Here is an 18,956-nt window from a genome sequence, read left to right on the forward strand (position 1 = left end):
TGCCGAGGTGTGAACAAAAGAGATAAATAACTGTATTGAATGCATTCTCCTGACCAACACACACATATACGCACTCGGCAGTGTTGAGGTGAGTTAGCGCTGCGTCAGCCATTCAGTGATCGCAAGAACGATCGTGATCACGCGGGTCAACGGGCGAATTTCTGGCCCGCTGCGGCATTCAGCGCGTTCAACCGGCCGCATGCCCCACCGACGGGGCATTCGTTGCGCTCAGCACACATACGCGAGTGCATATAAATCATCACGCCTTGCAGCCACGCAAATGACGGCGCGCTGTAATGCGTGGCCGCGCGTTCGTTTCGCAGCTTTGGCGCAGTCGCACTTGCGTTGACTACAGTTGTGGTTGGTGCTGTGGCAGCGGGGCAGCGCGCTCATTTGTTGTGCGCGCTTTGTGTGCAGTTAAGGTGAAGGCTATTAATTAACACCCTTTGAAAAATGTTTAAACACTAATTTTTTTCCACATGTGTTCCTTCATTTCTTACGATTTTTCCTTTGCTTTGTTTTACTAACATTTATTATTAATTTCTGACAGGCTTTGTTTTTGAAGTTATCACCTCTAAATTAGTTTTGCTTCGCTGTTTGTTTTTGTTTTAGCTCTTCACGAAGTTTTGTGTTTTTCGTGGTCTTCAAACATTTAGCACCAACTGTACGGTAATTAGCATTTTGTCGAAAAAGTGTCGAAAGAAAACAAAAAAAACCCTTCATGATTTATATATTTACTCCTTTTAAACTTCTTTATGGCAGAAGAATCCAATGCGTTAATTATACACGCTTTCTCTACAAGTCATAAAATACGATTTTACTTCGCTTCAACTTTTTTTGACGTCATTAAATCTTCTATGGTACAAAATTTGAACATTACCATGAAATCAATTGATGGATGCTGGACTTAAAAATGTGGCGTGGCTCATTAGAGCTTACTAAGGTTAGTTTAAACAGTTTCACGACAGAAGCCTTTGTTTCAAAGGTATGCTGAAAGTTTGTCCAAATCTTTTAAGGCGGCCAATTTCAATATCAGATATTGTTGTTGTTGGAGCAGAATTTTACCGAGTCTACAGTCCTTGGCCGCATAAAAAAATCCGGGTCCGTTCCGGTTACGTAGAACCGACGTGGGAACGGAATATCAAATAATTCTTCCCGATGGCTAAGGTGCGATAACTAAGGCGCTTCAAACTTGGTCTCGAAAAGCGGGGAAATCACATATGACTTGTTAATATGTTAGGAATACGTCTCACAAACTTCCTTAATTTTCAAATGGCTGGTCTTTGTCTGTGGGCCATCAGGAGCATGGATTATTGAAGAGAGAGAGAAAGAGATTTATATATCAGAATGCACAAATTTCTCTCCTATTCAGAAAGGTATTGCCGTCTATTGTCCAATGGAATATCACAAGAGTTATAGGGAAATTCAACCCGCCCTCTTTAAAGACATTTCCATGTGTCTAGGACCATTGTAACCCAAATAATGTATAATCTCGCATAACTCTGTGTCACATAAATAACAATAATAGGCCTGTAAAGATTCAGTGATGGTATATAGTTAAAATTTCTCTTAAGAAGTTTGACGATAAATTTAGATGTATTATTAGACCTATGTGGTAGGTTAGGTTAAGTTAATCTGGTAAGCCAATAAGCTACGCATAGACCTGTTTTGGTCTTTTGCGATACCGGATGGAGTTCAGAGTCAATGAGGAATAGTCATCCCGTGTATCATACCGTTGGGATCCCAGATGCTTACAGCGTAGTCTTGCCAATGCAGGACAAGTGCACAAGAGATGAACCATTGTTTCCATGGTACCTTGCTCTAGACATTTCCTGCAGTCTTTTCGATCTCTTAACCTCATGACCGATGTGGTAGGTGTGGGAAGGTCGAATAACTATAAGCTTTTCCTCTCCTGCTCTTTAGAAGTTTCAAGTCTGACTTGAAAGATTTTGGGTAGAAACCTAGTATAAGAAAAGGCTATGATAAGCTTATGAAGTTCACTGACGAATTATAGATGTACGAAGAGAGTATATGCTAACATCATCTGTAGCACAACATTCCATAAAGTCGGTTTGGAACCGTAGGAAATAAGACTGGATACAAAAAAACAGCTCGATGTATAGGTACCACACGAGTTAACCCAAAAATACCTCATATACTTAGGAATGCTCATCTTCGAATTCGTGCTAAGCCGTAACAACATCGATCTGGTTTTGAAGCGGATGTTTACTGGTAATGAGAAGTGGACAGCGTCAAGCGAAACCGGTCGTGGTCAAATCGCAATGAGCTGGGGCAACCGCTGACCAGGACGTGTACTGTCAACAATTGGACCGCCCAGAAGCGAAGATAACTTTCTTCTTATTCTTCTTCTTTAATGGCGTAGACACCGCTTACGTGATTATAGCTTAGTTAACAACAGCGCGCCAATTTTTTCTTGTTTTAGCAATTTTTCGCCAATTCGAGATACCAAGTGCAGCCAGGTCCTTCTCCACCTGATCTCTCCAAAGGAATGTCGGTCTTCCTCTTCCTCTGCTACCCCCGGCGGGCAATGCAACAAATACTTTTAGAGCTGAGGTGTTTCCATCTAAACGGATGACATGACCTAACCAGCGTAACCGCCGTCTCTTAATTCACTGTACTATATCTCTCAAAAACTCGTAACGCCGACTCATCGTCCAAGCCTCTGCACCATATAGCAGGATGGGAATAATGAGTGACTTATAAAGTTTGGTCTTTGTTCGTCGAGAGAGGACTTTACTTCTCAATTGCCTTCTCAGTCCGAAGTAGCAGCTTTTGGCAAGAGTTATTCTGCGTTGGATTTCGAGGCTAACATTGTTGTTGATGTTAATACTGGTTCCAAGATAGACAAAAATATCTACGACTTCGAAGTTATGACTGTCAACAGTGACGTGGGAACCTAAGTCGCGAGTGCGACGACTGTTTGTTTTATGACAGAAGATATTTCGTCTTGCTCACTACCAGACCCATTTGCTTCGTTTCCTTATCCAGATCTAACCGCGCGGATGTTGATGCCAATGATAACATCGTCAGTAGTTCTGAGAGATTGGTTATGAGGTTCTTATGCATTCACCTTATATGGTAGTCCGGACCTGTTTCAGTCTATGGCGAATTAAACTGTGAAAATCGACTGAGACAATAGCCGAGATATGTAGTTTCCACTAACCACATTCTGAGGAATAATTCGTACATTGCTTCTCGTCCGTCTCATAATTGACCCACCTTTTAAACTATCAAACGTTGTATAACAGATAAACTGACAAGATTCGAGTTGAAGTATTATCTTCTGTTTCGTTTAAACAATTATAAAATTCAATAGAATAGCACTTTTAAATGAAGAATATATTATCATTGTTGTTATGCCGACACAAAATTCAAATTATTCATAAATTCCTAAAGCTTTTGCGCTACACACTTATCTACTAGTGGAAGCGAAAGTTAGTTAATAACTTGGTCAACACCCTCCTATTAAACACATCTGAAAAAAAAATTATGAGAAATTAACGGTTGATATGGGGTTTCCACAAATAAATGACAGTTCAACTGCCTGGAGGCGGATTTAACAACAAGCGACAAATACTGGCTAAACGTGCGATCAACACAAGCCACTAAGCCCACAAAGCTGATCTTCCAAGCGCGTTTAAAACGTTAAATGGCTGAGCGGCGCAGACGCCGTATTGACGTTGAGCACTTACCAGCACACAGTAGCGACTATAAAAATGGTGCAACCTATAATTAACTGAATGTTAGAAAGCCGACATCATTGAACGGCCAGACAGACAGACATGCCCAGCTACTCAATCGCTCCGCCAGCTAGCCAGTCAATAAGCGCACAGAAGCGATATGTTATTAACTAAAAAATAATAATAATAATATATGAGTACCTGTTGTTGTTGTGGCTAGAGCTGATAACAAAGCGGCAGGCAGGCAGTCAGGCAAGCGGTAAGCCAGTCAAGCTGCACAGTAGTTAGTATCAACGGTAGCTGGTTAAACCCACGCCACACAAAAGACGTCAAGAAAATATTATAAAACGCAAAAAACTTCGATACAAAGCTAGAGAAAACTGGTAAACAATCAGCAACTTTTTTTTTAATAAAATAAAAGCGATAATTAAGATATTGTTTGAAAATTTAAATAATAAATTTAATCAACTGCTAAACAGACTAACAGCTTTTTAAGCACATCTACTGACTCACAAATGGAGCGCGGAGTATTGTGTGCTTTCGTGTGTAGTTTCGACTTGAAAAAATCTTTTTGGAGCGATTTTATTGCTTGATTATATTGTTGGTTGCCAGTACTGCATTGGCTTGAGGTTGTCTTAGTGATATCGTCTACTCTGACCTCTTGGCCTGGATCCCAATCTACATAATTACAACAATGTTTTTCGTGTTAAGTAGTTGATGCTCGTCGGTCGATGATCGGATTTTCTATATTACCTAGGTTAGGCTGTTATGTAAAGACTTTTGTGAAGTCAGCTAAAAACTTCTATAGTTGAATAACAGCTATACAGTGTCATCAACCTATCATAAATCTGATTAAGAGCTTTATTTCTTCCTCGGTTCCTAAAAGTATGAAATTCGAGGTGTTTTTGTTTTGATCGGGGAATCGGGGAAACTCGAGACTTCTATCTCATCTTTTTCCAAGCAGCTTATGCAACTGGCATCCGCTAAAATATATGTAATCTTAGCGATGAACCACGATCGGACAGTGTCTAGTTAGAACTTCTACAATGTGCGTTCCAAAGTAAACAGGACTTAAAAAAAAAACAGAGCAAATGGTTTTTTCGGCAAAATCAATTTATTTTATTCAAAATTGTCCCCTTCTGCTTCAATGCAGCTTTTTGCATGGTCCAAAAGCATGTTGAACGAGTGTTTTAGCTCGTTGGCCGGTATGGCCACCAGTATGCCGGTGCAAGCCATTTGAATGGCCTCTACGTCCGCATAACGCTTTCCTTTCATGGGCAAATGCATTTTTCCGAAAAGGAAGACGTCGTACGGTGCCCTATCAGGTGAATACGGAGAATGGTTAATGGTTAAAATGTGATTTTTGGTCAAATAATCGGTCACAAGCGTCCTTCGAATGTTGGATTCTGAGCAATTTTTGGTCGTGAGTCAATTTGTGCGGAACAAACCCTGCACACACCTTTCGTAAGCCCAAATGTTCGGTAAAAATGCGATAAATCGATGTTTTGGAGATGTTCAATTCCATTTTCATGAATTTCAATGATGATTTCGGCGGATTTTGATGAATTCACGCACAGCTTCGATGGAATTTCCTGTGATCACGGATTTTGATTGGCCCACATGTTGTTCTAATGTCATTTATGTCCTCACGATCACTTTGAAAACGTTGAAACCACTCGTGCACTCTGCTACGGGGTAGGCAATCATCGCCATAAACTTGTTTCATCAATTGAAACGTTTCGGTAAAAGTTTTACCAATTTTAAAACAAAATTTAATGTTGGCTCTTTGTTCGAAGCTCATTTTTGCACCGATAACACAAACATACTGACACTTAAAACGCAATAACTTCACTTCCAATCAATGAAATGTCATGAAATTCTCAAGTCGACATATAGATGACGCCCACCAGAGGGCGCTAGATTCAAAAAGTCCTGTTTACTTTGAAACGCACCTTGTGTAACCATTGAAAGATGAAATTTGCTGAGGTCGTGCAACTCACTAAACCTTTTGTGACTTACTCTGTACATTAAGGAGCAAGCGATTGCAGAATTTCTTGCAGTTGACCAACGAATGTATATGAGCAGATAAAAGACAACCGGGGCTAAGCTCGGTGATCTGGTAATGCAAGTATTTTAGAATGAAATCAAAGTGTGCGACGATTCCAGAAAGCCGTGCTCGCAGTCATATATATGTATAACCTTCATCTCTGAGTATGAGAGCAGCTTTCGCGACCTTACGCCTATATTTATGAGCAAGGTATTGAGCGCCATAGTTGGTGGGGTACTGATTAGAGCAGCACGTTAAGCAATCGTCACCCTACAAAAGCTGCGGTTTCAGATAGCCAAGGAAATACTTTTGGAGAGAGTTCCCACTTTGCTCTTTCCTTGAAATTGGGTTTCCACGAGATCTTACTGTGGTATTGGCGTCTCCGTGATTTGTTTCTTCCGAGTGAATAAAACCAGTTCAAATTTGTTAGGATTAATGGAGAGGTCAAAGTATCATTTGGCTTCCGATGTCGAGAAAGATTTCCAATGTAAATTACTTATAGCCACTATCGCCAAGTAACAACGGACACTGCCTTTGCTCCTGACCTGCCATATCTATTCCTTGGAATATTACCACCTAAATACAGATCAATTAGTCTCTCTAACAATTTCAATAAACTTTATACATCAAACAGAAGTTTCGATTGATAATTTTGTTCTTTACTTGTAAAGTAGTTGAAAACGTGAAGTCTTTTCGGCAATACCTTGGTTATGAATTCGTACAGATTCGAAGAAAGTTAAAAACTCGGTGCGTAACCCAACCCTAAAGCCCCACATGGACGTGAAAATAACAAAAATTTGTTAAATTGGTCTGTTAGGAAAACCCAAGAAAACGATAGAAATAAAGAGGCGGCGTAATCCCTGTCTAAAGTCTGAATTTAGACGTAACGATATGAGAAATTGATTTGGTATGGTAAAGGCTCTCAGGATGAATCTGAAGCTCATGGCGTAATCCTACTTACGTAACTATAAAATAAAAGCTGTACTGCTTCAACCTTGGAAAAATCGAATATTTTGGAAAAAGATCAACAACTGTTAGAAAAGCGTTTAGAAAAAAGTTGTCCATACTAAAACCTCCAGCTTCTTGACGTTTATTAGAGCAAGCCAACCGTTCGTCAATATCGAATAAACTACGTCATAATTTAAATTTTAATTATTCATTAATTATGCATTGTCATGCAAAACATGAGCTATAAAACAAAAGGCAGTCAATTACACATATAAATAATATCTGCTGATGAAACGCGTGCTAAGGTCGTTGGAGCAAAAATTCACGCAAATTTTAACAAAAAATCGGCGAAATAGTAAAATTAAAACAACAAAATGAAATTAACAAACAGCTACTTATTAATTCACCATTTTGATTTTTTTTGTACAAAATTTGCACACAAATCGTTAATGAAATACGCGCGACACAAAAGCTAATCGTGTTAGTTTTTATGGCCGCAACAAAAATGCGACACAATAAATACCAATTAATTTAAACGACCAATGTTTTCTTTCGCAAGAGTTAAACCAAAAAAACAAGCGACCAAATATTCATAAATAGTATCAATGCGGGCGTGACTGGTGGCAACTCTGTGCATATAATACACATTTCAAATGCTATAACAAAAAAATATAAATGGGGGAGGAATCACTTTGAAACAATAAGCTATTTTCGAAAATCTAAAGATCGATAAATATCTGTTTTACCTTCATGTGTTCATAAGTAATCAGTTAGGTTAGTCCATAGGGTTGATCCAAAATCGTTGAGTTTCACTTGAGCAGATATTTGTCCTTTGTGTTACCCAAAAATTCCTAGTAGATCACCTCATACATCCACGAAACGTTTTGAGCTTACCACAAATTTATTATGATGGTTAATATCATTGCAAGCCACTTCGGTAGGTTCTTCCAAGGTGTGTCTACCGAAATATTTCAATCTCAGTCTGACAAAAGCCAGTCAATAGAGGGAAAAGTAACAAGATGATTCCGATTAGGCTTCCCCCATACAGCTTAGGCATAGAGCGTCTGACAAAATATTTAGTGGAACCTAAGTAGACAAGGCATTGTCCAATCAGAGCGTCTACAATAACGGCGAGATTGACTTTGCTATGCGCAAGTAGTTTGGACCTCTAACTGTTTACTTTTGGTCAGAAGGATCCCTCAGGCGCACAAGTACTTGTTGTTGATCACCGCTTGCCAAGCGCACTGAAGGTCCATAGGTCCAGCGTTAGATCGTAAGAGGATATCAGGCAACTGACTCGCTTTCAGTTGAATGAAATTGTGGCAATGGTGCCCTCCCTAGCCAGTTCAACGGCTTTGCAGTTTCCGGTGATTCCGGTGTGATCGGGAAACCCATGCAAGTCTAATATGGAAGAAGCTCAAAGCTGTTACTAATGAGATCATGCACTTCTTGACTAGTTTTGAGCTATTTTGACTGTCTACCGCTACCTTGATAGCAGCCATATTCGCTTGAAAGACGCTATAAAGGTATGGTGGTCTAAAATTAGAATTTATGGAGAGCTCTCGACAGAAAAGCCCATCTTCTATCCTTCCTCTTAACTTCGATCCAACCGTGAAGAAGCTCACTGCACCTTTTATCCAATGGCCACGTCCCGGATACCAGTGCCCTCCCTAGCTAGCCATTGGCTTTGCGGTTTCCGGCGCTTCTGCTGTGCCTGGGTCAGCGAGCTCAAAGCCAATATTGCTGCTCGGCTATCAGAGTGAATGCAGACTTAACTGAAGGAGACTGCACTCCGGGGCAGTATATATCCACATGAAAGACGCTACAGCTCCTGACAGAAAAGACCACCTTCTATCCTCTCTCTTAACTTCGATCCATCAGGGAAAAAGCTCACTGCAGCTCTTCTCCATTGACTTCGCCCCGAAATCACAGCACATCCCGTAGATAAAGTAGGTCGCTTAATCTGGTTATTCATTCACCTATGCTTAAACAAAACTTGAAAAAACAAATGTACACTCTCCATATCTTATTAAGTATGTCTAAAGAAGTTCACCTCTTTTCCTCATTATACGACATTTATAAGACCTTTTGCTCTAAAGATCACCAATTTTGCAACGCCTGCACATTTTCTAACACGTGTGCTCCAGTTTTGTGTTTATTTTTTGTGAGAACAGATATGCAAGATCTGGCTAAACAAAACAAAACGTAATAAACTCGAGACAAACGTAAAGGAGTGCAGTGTCGCATTTTGAAAATAATGAGCAATAGAAAAAACAAACGACGAGGAGAAAGAAGTCCACACACCATGCAGCTGCCTTTACAATCAGCAGGGCCAAGCCTCGTATCTACATGAAATAAGGAAAAAATCTAAAAAAATTGCGCGATAAATACAAAACGAAGCAACGAGAAAGACACGTAGCAACGCGTTGCCACAAGCCGCCAGCCGAGGAGCGCAAGCACCACGTACGTTGCCGCGCCGCAGACTTTGGAAGCCAACAATCGATCGGCCGCACAACAGCCGAGGTGTGATCTCTTACAAAGTGTAGGAGTCATGTAGCGCGCTTAAACACTTTTTCGTTCTACTTTGCTCTCCTTACCACTTCACCTACAAAAATGCTCGATCTCACTCGATGCCACCAAAATAGCCCACTCAATTGTGGCGCGCTGCCTTCACACCGCTGGCAGTTACATGCCGCATACATGGTTATTCCTATACTCCAACTCACAATGTATAAGCTTCATGAAAAAAACTGTATTCCTCTTTTTACGAGTCTATTTTAACACCAAAGGGTTTTAAATATCTCACTGTATTCTTCGTCGTCTCCTTTTTTATTGCCGCTTATCTCGAAGACGCGTATTTATCGCTTTTTGACTGACAATCACTTCTGTTTGATGATTAGGAGACACTCATATATACTTCCATAGTCATATGCAGGCCGAGATATATGGTTTACGCACCGCGTTGAAGTGGCCGCATGTGGGTATTGGCTGTCAGTGCTCCAAATATTTCCTTCTCCACATTTTTTTATTTGCATCTTGTTGACATTAGAAAAGCAGCTGTTCTTCATTGTATAAATAATGCCCGCACTACCTTTTTATGTAATTATTTTGGTGAGATTATTGTGGGATTATATTGAAGTTGGTTGAAATGGGGCAGGTGCAGTGGATGGAATTGGTTTGGGTTTATAATTAATCACACGAAGTTGTACTCTACTACTTCTTAGTGTCTCATAAATACAATGGCGAGTAACTTCGTCAAAATACTTCCGCTCCTCGGCACAGTCAAAGATTGAAATCACGAACTGAGAGTCTTTTGAATTTTTACTGACTTATTTGGTGTAACTTCTGTGGTAAACTGTCGTGTTCTGTGCACTTTGTGGAAGTCCCACCTCTTAGTGAACCTTAAAGTACAATTGTTGACTGAAGGCAAATTATACAATATGGGAAGTATTTGTCTGAGATTCAGATCATCTTTTGTTCACTTTGAGGAAGTCCTTCAATTTCATTGAAACTATACCTTAAATTAGTACCATTGTGGACTGAAGACAAATTGACTTACAATATGAGATGTATGTATTTGAGAGTTACAGGTCGTCGTCTTCTGTTCACTTTGAGAAAGTTCCACAATTTCAGCGAACCTTGAAGTACTACCATTTTGGACTGAAGACAAATTGTCTTACAATATGGGATGCGTGTATTTGCTTCGAGTCATCTTTGAGGAAGTCCCACCTTTCGGTGAACCTATATCTTGAAGTACTATCATTGTGGACTGAAGGAAAGTTATCTTACAATATGAGATGTATGTATGTATATATTTGAGATTTACAGGTCGCCGTCTTCTCTTCACTTCGAGGAAGTGCTGGAAAAGTGTGTTGAAAGGTTTACAGTTGCTAAGTTTTCAAAATCTGCTTAAAATTTTAAATTTATGTCTGATGTACTTTGGATGCTTGCGAAAAGATTTCCGGTGTGATCGCCTCAATTTTCTAACTAGTTTCGAGCGGTTTTGATCGCGGATGTTTGATGACTTAGCTGAAGGGTTTGTAAATCAAGGCACAGAAGAGAAAGTCAGGCGTAAGGAAAAAATGTCACTGAAAGAGAGAGATCTGCTACGGAAATGTGATGTCATACATCTTTTGGAAACTTTTTATGATAAATTCAAGTTAAGCTATGTTCGATAAAATTATTTAATAAAATATTTATCAATAATGTGCCTAAACTTCCGGTATAGGAAAAGTTGAATCTCCTATGGTGACTCTTCCCGGTGGCTTTCTAGTCGATAAGGGCCAAGCAAAGATTTGTTCACGGAGTTAATTCACCGTAAGATGTATTAATCTTGTGCCGTAGAGACGCTGTATAGCACAAACAGTATGTGCTCCATGAGGACAAATCGAAGCTTATCTAACAGGACATCGAAGGCCAAAGCCCTATTAACTTTAAACAATATAAATATGAAAGTCGGTATAAATATGAAAAGATCGAAGTGCAGTCGTCCTGTGTGTTGAAGTAAATATGGAAGCGTTATAGAAAGTATTGTGAGCTGGTTCGCACACCTAAAATTGCTTTAGTGGATTTCGGATACTAATCAAAAAATTGTTTACCTAAAACTATATAACACATTTCGGCCCGGATTCTCCAGTTTTCTGCTCAATGTTTGAGACAAAGCGAATCATTTTCGAAAATGTCCGACAGCTATTTTCTTTATGGCTGGGACAGTAAATTTATTAACTTTAAGGTTTGGCGAGACAAGTAAAGACACAAAGTCAGTTTAGGCTAAAATGGTCGATTCTAAGAGGTATCTCATTTAGACAGCTTAAAACGCCGGTTCGTTGTGGCACCTAGAATACCTTTAAACACTTATCATGAAGATCCTCATAAATCCACAAAGCGCTTTGAGCCGATATCAAATTTATTGAGGCGTTTGTCAGTTTGTCTCTTAGTTCGCCTTAGGTAAGACTGTGGATGTTTCAGCCTTAGTCTTGCAAAGGCTGGACAATAGAGAAAGTGTTTGGCTGTTTTCATCTCACATTTTCCTATAAAGCTTTGACAGTTGTGACCGACTGAATTTTTTGCATTGGAGTATATTGAAATATCTATTGGACAATATGCACCAAGAAGTCCTACGATTGCTGCAATATAAACGGTGCCAGAGGCAAGAAGTTCCAAGTCAGAAGGACCTCACAGTAGCACAAGAGCTGGACGCCTGCTAAGCGCACGCATGGTCCATAGATCCTCGTCATTGGCTTTAAAGTTTTCAGCCATTCCGGCACCAAAACGAAGTAGCTTGATGCTAACTTTACTAACTTTAGCGCACAGCTTGCGAGTTCAATCTTGATATTGCCGCTCTGTTGTCGCTCACGTCCCTGAAAAAAGCTGCCTCCGAATATTGATCCGAAATTTTGCACCCATAGCCTTATCGCCAAGAAGATATTCATATGTCGGAACCCCCGATGTAGCTGCCATAAAAACTGGTCGATCAAAATCAAGTCCTTGTATGGGAAACTTTTTTATTTGACGGGATATCTTCAAGAAATTTGGCACAGATAATTTTCCTAGTCAATGATGTAAGAATGCATTTTTGAAAGGTTCAACCGACATCTACGATTTTTCTTGCTTGTAATATATTTTTCATACTAGCGAGTATTATTCTGGCGCTTGTTTACAAGCGAACGGGTCTAATATTTGCAATATTACCGCAAAAGCTTATAAAAAATGCAATAATTTCGCATTATTTGCGTGACTTTTTCATACAAAATGGAGCATAATAATAAGAATGCACCAGAAATACCGTTGTTGTGCTAAAACTGTATTTTTACAGCGATCGTAAAAAGTCTGTATACATATTGTGGCTATTAGACATGGCATATGACGTGATCGTTATGCTCTAGAACGTGTCGAAATAGTGGCCTGCGGTAACACCCAATCAGAAATGCTTGCTTGCAATAGAAAATGGAAAAGGAGAAAACGCTGCAGCTAAAAACAAAAGGAAATTAAAAATAAAAATCAAAACAATAATAATGCCAGAAAATGCTAAAATGGACTTAAATTACAATTAAAGCGAGCAAATGGCGTTGCTAATAATATATGTTGCAACACAATGCGCTTAGAAGAAAAATAGTATGTTGCATGTGCATTGCGAAAGCAGCATGTAAACGTCTTTGCACATATATGTATGTACATACATGTATGTATGTACATATGTACCGTTTTTTTCGCGAAATGCAAAATATTGAACCGGAACAAGTAGCGAAATGTATGGGAAAATGATTGAGGCTGAAGTGAAAGGCCGAGGGTTCGAAAAAAGACAGCTCAAAGATATGTACATATGTATGTATATGTTATATTTATGTATGTATGTGGATGAAAAGCTAATCAACTGCTTACCAAAAGTCAGCATTTTTGTTGCTTTAATTTATCCGAACACTGACCACTATTATATACATACATATGTACATATGTATGTATAGGGACCCTCAGCCGCCCAGCATCCAAATTGTCGAATGGACCGCGGCATGTAAAGGGTGTAAGGCAGCAGCAGCACAGCTTACTCGCCACAAAAACTGTCCAAACTATCAGATATAATATTGAGATACGCCAGTCATGGTTGCGATTGCCAGATACATACATACATACATACATAAAAAGAATAATAATAAATGCATAAATATATGTACATACAAACAGACATTTGGATTTATGCTACTCCAACCTCGCTCCTAGCCAAGTCGAGAAATCCCAAATAAATGTAGCAACAATAACACCGGAGTACAATAATAAAGAAATGAGAACGAAAAAGTAGAAGAAAACATTATATTCATACAAACAAACATACATACAAACACACACAGTAACGAGCTACACGAGAGAGCATTGTGCCGCATATGCATTTGTTTGTGGGTGCAGGGTAAAACGTGAGCGCGTAACCCCACTCACAATTCACAAATTTACAATTCTACCCACAAGTAAACAGACACACGCATACACACTCTCCACTTACATGTGTGTGTTTGTATGTGTATTTATGCTCATTCAAGTTGAAAAACAATTTATTAACAAAACAGTATTATAGCTACAAATATGCTCCAATATATCTACACACATGCAAACATCGAGATATAAGAACATATTTACACGAGCATAAATAAGTTTTCGTTGGATACTCCGAGTCACATTTGGCACTCGCTGACTTATCAGTTGGCGTAAATCGCTTGGGAGCGTTTATGCTCCACTCTTGCACTCACTCTCATATTTCTTTCTGTGTGTGAGTGTTTCGAGATATTTGGGAGCCGCAATGTTTTTGTTGCTGCGCTCAAAACTTGTTTGGCGCAGAGAGCGGCATTTGTTGCTCCTTTTAATGGAATATGCTCGCTCTCATATTTTCTCATGGTGTTTTGGATACATGCAGAAAAAATCAGTTAGTCTTAATAAGGTCTTCTATGTTATTTTTTTATTTATGTCTTTTTATTTATATTTATTTTTTTAATTTTATTTATATTTATGTTTTTATTTATTATTTTATATTTTTCTTTTTATTTATTTTTTATTTTTATCATTTTTGTACTTATAACGACATTTTCAATAAGAGATATGGGATATCATTCTTTATTCCTGTGAAAGTACATTTGATGCCATTATGTATGGAACTCGATTTCTTTAGCCCATAAACCTGACGTAGCCTCACAGAAAATAGTATAACGGCGACAAATCGCACGACTGAGGCGGCCAATTGACTGGGCCATTTCGTGAGATAACGTAACGTGAGTTCACCAAAATTGGTTTTCAATAAATCGATTGTGACATTCGCTGTGTGACTTGTGGCGCCATCCTTTTGGAACCACATATTGTCCAAGTCCATATCATTCAATTCGGGCCAAAAATATACGTGTATCATAAAGAGAACAGAAGAAGTACGACGCAATGACGCCGCCGGTCTATATACTGCACAAAACCATAATTCTTTCGGGATGCAATGGTAGCTCAGGAGTACGTGTGGATTGCTGCCTGACTAATAACGCATATTTTGCTTATTGACGAAGCCATTTAGCCAGAAATGAGCCTCATCGCTAAAGATAATTTTTCGATGAAAATCCGGATCATTTTCGAGTTGTTGCTCAGCCTAATTCTCGACCATACGACGGTTCTGGTGGTCAAGCGGCTTCAGTTCTTGCATCAATTTGATCTTGGAAGGATGTAGGTCAAGATCTTTTCGCAAAATTCGACACAACGACGTCATAGAGATGCCCAATGCAATATTGTCGACAGTACGGGCACTTTGTCTAATTGGCGCGGCAACATTTTGTACTGTGCCTGTGGATTCAAATTTTTCCACTAGACGCTCAATTGTGGATATGACAGGACGATTATGACGAATATATGTACGTAGCGCTCTTAAAGTTGAGGCCACTGACTCCGAATTTAGGTAATAAATTTTAGTAATTTCGACTCGTTGTTGAATCGTATATGTTTCCATGATGAATAATAAAACGTTACTGAAGAGATTTGTCAAAAGAGCGTTTGCTGTCCGGTCTACTTTTTTAGCGTCCTTATTGAAAGACGCGTTAAATTTTGTCCTTTTGACGTAAACTGGATAACGGGGAACATTTTTTAATTTTCCTATTCAAATTAAAATCCTTGTATTTAAATTTTTTGTCGAAGGAAACTTGGCAGAAAAAATGTGTTTTAAAGTAAAAAAGTAAAGTAAAAAAAATATTTTAATTTTAGACCCTTTTTGATGCAATAACCTCCTTTCCAACGTAGTTTTAAGACCTCTACTATTTAAAGTGAATATGAAATATTTTTTATTGTGTAGTTTGTTTACTTTGTAACGCTCCCAATTTTGGGGCGAGCGCCAATATTATGGTTGCCTTGCTCTGAACAGAGAGAACGAAGATTTAAACAAAAATTACGCTCTTTGTAATGAATAACCGAATTCGGCGCATTGAACCGACCGGCCTAGCTCTGCTGACTTGACTGTTCGCTGGCCTATGCAACACGCTGTTGTTCTTGGTGTTTTTGCCTTGCCTTGCCTTGGTGTAGTATCTGCTGTATGAGCAAAAGAAAAGCAAGTAAATGAATAAAAATGATTTGAGTTCGTACGTATGTATGTATGTATGTGCGCGTATATGGCGGTGACTGCTGAGCATTCGGTTTGTTGTGATGAGATTGCTGCCTGTTGCATTCAGTACCTGATATGTCGTACGTGTGAAGTGACGTATCTACCGGTAGTTTTGTAAGCGAAGGCAACTCGTCGCGAACGTTTAAAGATTTTTTAAGAACAAATTTCAACTCTTAACACGAAAGTGCTGATAATTTTTATGAAAGTGTAATTTTGTTTAGCGGAAAAATACGAAAAATTAAGCGTGTGTTTTTGAAATCTATAAATGTTAATTATTTATATGAATTTATGAAATTTGTAAAGCAAATAATTTCAACGAAATTTCCAAGCCAATTTTTGAGTGGAAAATAATTGAATGTTTTATTGTGTGTTATTTTTGACTACAAGCGACGTGTTAGTAAATAATTTTATGCTACAAATTTATAAATAACTGCAACGCATTGTTGTTTGTGGTGTCTAAACTGTGCGTGGCTCTGTAATGCAGCACAAATAGCGTAATGCCCGAATTCTTTAAGTTCAATGAAACAGATATTTATTTCGTGTGCATTTTATCAGTTTGAGATATAAAAAGTAAGCGCGCTAAAGCTGACAGCTTTTTTTCACCACTCTGTGTATGCGCAACAAAGCTGCGACGATTTGACGTGTGTTGTTGTGTTATATATTTTTTTGCTTTTATCAGCGAGCGCGTGTAATTGACAACAACAAAAAACGTATGTTAATTATAAATTGAACGAATGTGTATAGAAAATGTACATAAATAAATAGTAAAAAAAATATATTTACGATTGAGTTCATATTACAAAACAAATACGCGAGCTAACGGCATATTTGACATTGCGTTGAGTAGGAAATATGCTTGTGGCTTATGACTAAACGCAAATTGCAAGCAACATATGGAGCAAAAGTAAAATCCAGCAGCAAAATACCACACTACCGTTAAATAAACCGAACACCACCGAACCGATCGGGCAGGCACGAGTTCCAACTACACTTGGATTAAATTTCACCTGATTTGTATCGTCACCTTTCGCCTATAATTAAACTCAACGTGATCACGCGCTCACACTACGCTACGTAGCGCATTAACCAAATTGCAATACGCAGAAAACAACAACAACAAATAAAGAATTAAAAACAAAAAATTCTCACTGACATCCTTTGGCGCACATCCATCACAGCCGCCAACTCCACAAATCCGCTTAAGAGCTGTGAAATAAGTGCGGCGTAACAGCAACGAGTAGACGGCAGCCGACAGACAGTAAGCTGCAGGCGAGAAGTTGTGCAAAAAAATACGAAAACCAAAACAACAACAGCAAGGAGTTGAAGGAGCTACGGGGCTCGTAGGCGCATAACAGATTCGCGCAAAAGACCCATAATTTTAGTGACGCCACACAATCGTCGACCTTCCGACGTCGCGCCTCCTCATACGCCGGCAACGCCAAACTCATCATCAGCATCTCCGGCAACAAGAGCAACAGCACCGCCACCGCAGCCACTTGAAGCCGGCGACCTTTTCGTTAGCCGCTTATAAGCGTGTGCACCTTTTGTGAGGTTACCCTGTGTCTTTTTTGTTATAACTGATCTTCGGACGTACGTACGCTCGCCAAACGAGAATACGAGTACAAGAGCCAGCATCAGCGTTGTCGCCAGCCTGATTTCAGTTGTTTTTGTTGTTGTTAGTGTTGCAGTTATTGCTGTGATTATTATTGTGTGCTGCGCGCGGCCGCCTATTGTTGATCACTTTAAGCTGTCGTTCGTTAAAAATTATTGTTGTTGTTATTGTGCTTGCCTTTGGATTCCCTCAACTTGAGCGTAGCGAACCTTGGCCGATCGCACGGCCATACAGCAATACATACAGACAGACAGACATTTATTTATGAGCGCAGCTCTCGTATTTTAAACGGTGGCGACGATCTTCCGCGCTGCACGCCTGTAACTATTCTACAAAACAACAACATACGCACACACACATAAGTGTTATTGCCATGCTTCAGCAGTAGTTGTTGTTGTATTTGGTGTTTTGGACATTCGTTCTGTGAAGGTGCAGCAGCCGCTTGGCAGTTAAAAAACAAAAAAAGACGAAAACAAAGCGTGGCAGAAGAACAGCAGAAAGACAAAAAAGAATTAGAGAGGTCTGTGGACCCATTAATGTTGTTGTTGTTGTTGCGTAGTCTTCATAAAAGATTTTAAAGGCCAGCTTGTTGTAGAGCCTGTTGCAGGCGATCACAGCAAAGCCAAAAGGAAGCGAAAACAGCCGAAAGGAGAAAGAGAACGAGAACGAGCAGCAGCCACAGTCGCAGTCACAGTCGACAGTAATGGCGCCGAAATCCAGAAAGAAGAAGGCACATGGTAAATAATAATAATAAATTTTAATCTGTTTTTATGCGCTTTTCGTTCAACCTTCAGACATACTTACCAGACACATACATATGTTCTTGTTTGGTTGCCTTACTCGTTAAATTCTTAGTTTTCTTACTTAAGATATTTTTTAAATAATTTTTGCATTTTGTTTTTGCTCTCCGCTCTTCTCTGTTTTTACCGTCCATTTGTTTGAATGCATTTTTTCGCATTTTTCTTAATTGTCATTTCATATTTCGTTTATAATTATAAGATTCCAATGTGACCACGGAAGAATGCCACAAATTAATGCCCGATTTAGTGTGTTTTTATTGTTTTTGTTTAAAATTAACGAATGCCTGTCTATGAAGGATTTTTATTGTTTATACATACCAGGTATATTCCTTGGCAGCATTTCAATTTCGAATATTACTTCGAATAAAATTTCTGAGGTAGGGCTTCAAAGACATTGACTGCTTGATCGGTAATTTCAAAAGAAGAAGCAATTCTTTCCCTATAATAGTCTCACATATTTGCTCTCTTTCCGATCAGACCTAAGACCTGATTAGGTTAAGTTAAGAGGTCGACCCTAACAGGGATCTCACTTGGACAGCATTCCGTTTTGGCGCCTAAAACTAGTGTATAATTGATCATCTGAAATCGTCGATCGATAATGCGCCTTTTGTCTATGAAAAAAAATTGTTAAAGTGGTTAATGTCAGTTTGGTTATGTCTCTTGGTTCGGCCAAAGTAAGACTATCGACTTGTTTCAACTTTAGCCATAGGAGAAGGAAGAGCCTGTGTATAACATT

The 18,956-nt window shown here is 39.1% G+C and overlaps 1 protein-coding gene across 3 annotated transcripts in view; it reads left to right on the forward strand.

The window, feature by feature from the left end:
• The window catches only part of LOC126754150 (bone morphogenetic protein receptor type-1B), a 245,045-nt gene that overhangs the window by 148,065 nt on the left and 78,024 nt on the right, over positions 1-18,956 (forward strand). Inside the window, exon 1 of one of the 3 annotated variants that reach the window (XM_050466095.1) lies at positions 15,876-18,157. The exons of the other annotated variants lie outside the window; for them this stretch is intronic. Coding sequence (XP_050322052.1) covers positions 18,124-18,157 — 34 coding nt within the window. The 5' untranslated portion in view covers positions 15,876-18,123. Of the gene's footprint in view, positions 1-15,875; positions 18,158-18,956 lie in introns of those variants that run through there. 3 annotated transcript variants of the gene reach the window in all.

This window comes from Bactrocera neohumeralis, chromosome 3 (assembly GCF_024586455.1).
Source record: "Bactrocera neohumeralis isolate Rockhampton chromosome 3, APGP_CSIRO_Bneo_wtdbg2-racon-allhic-juicebox.fasta_v2, whole genome shotgun sequence".
NCBI lineage: Eukaryota > Metazoa > Arthropoda > Insecta > Diptera > Tephritidae > Bactrocera > Bactrocera neohumeralis.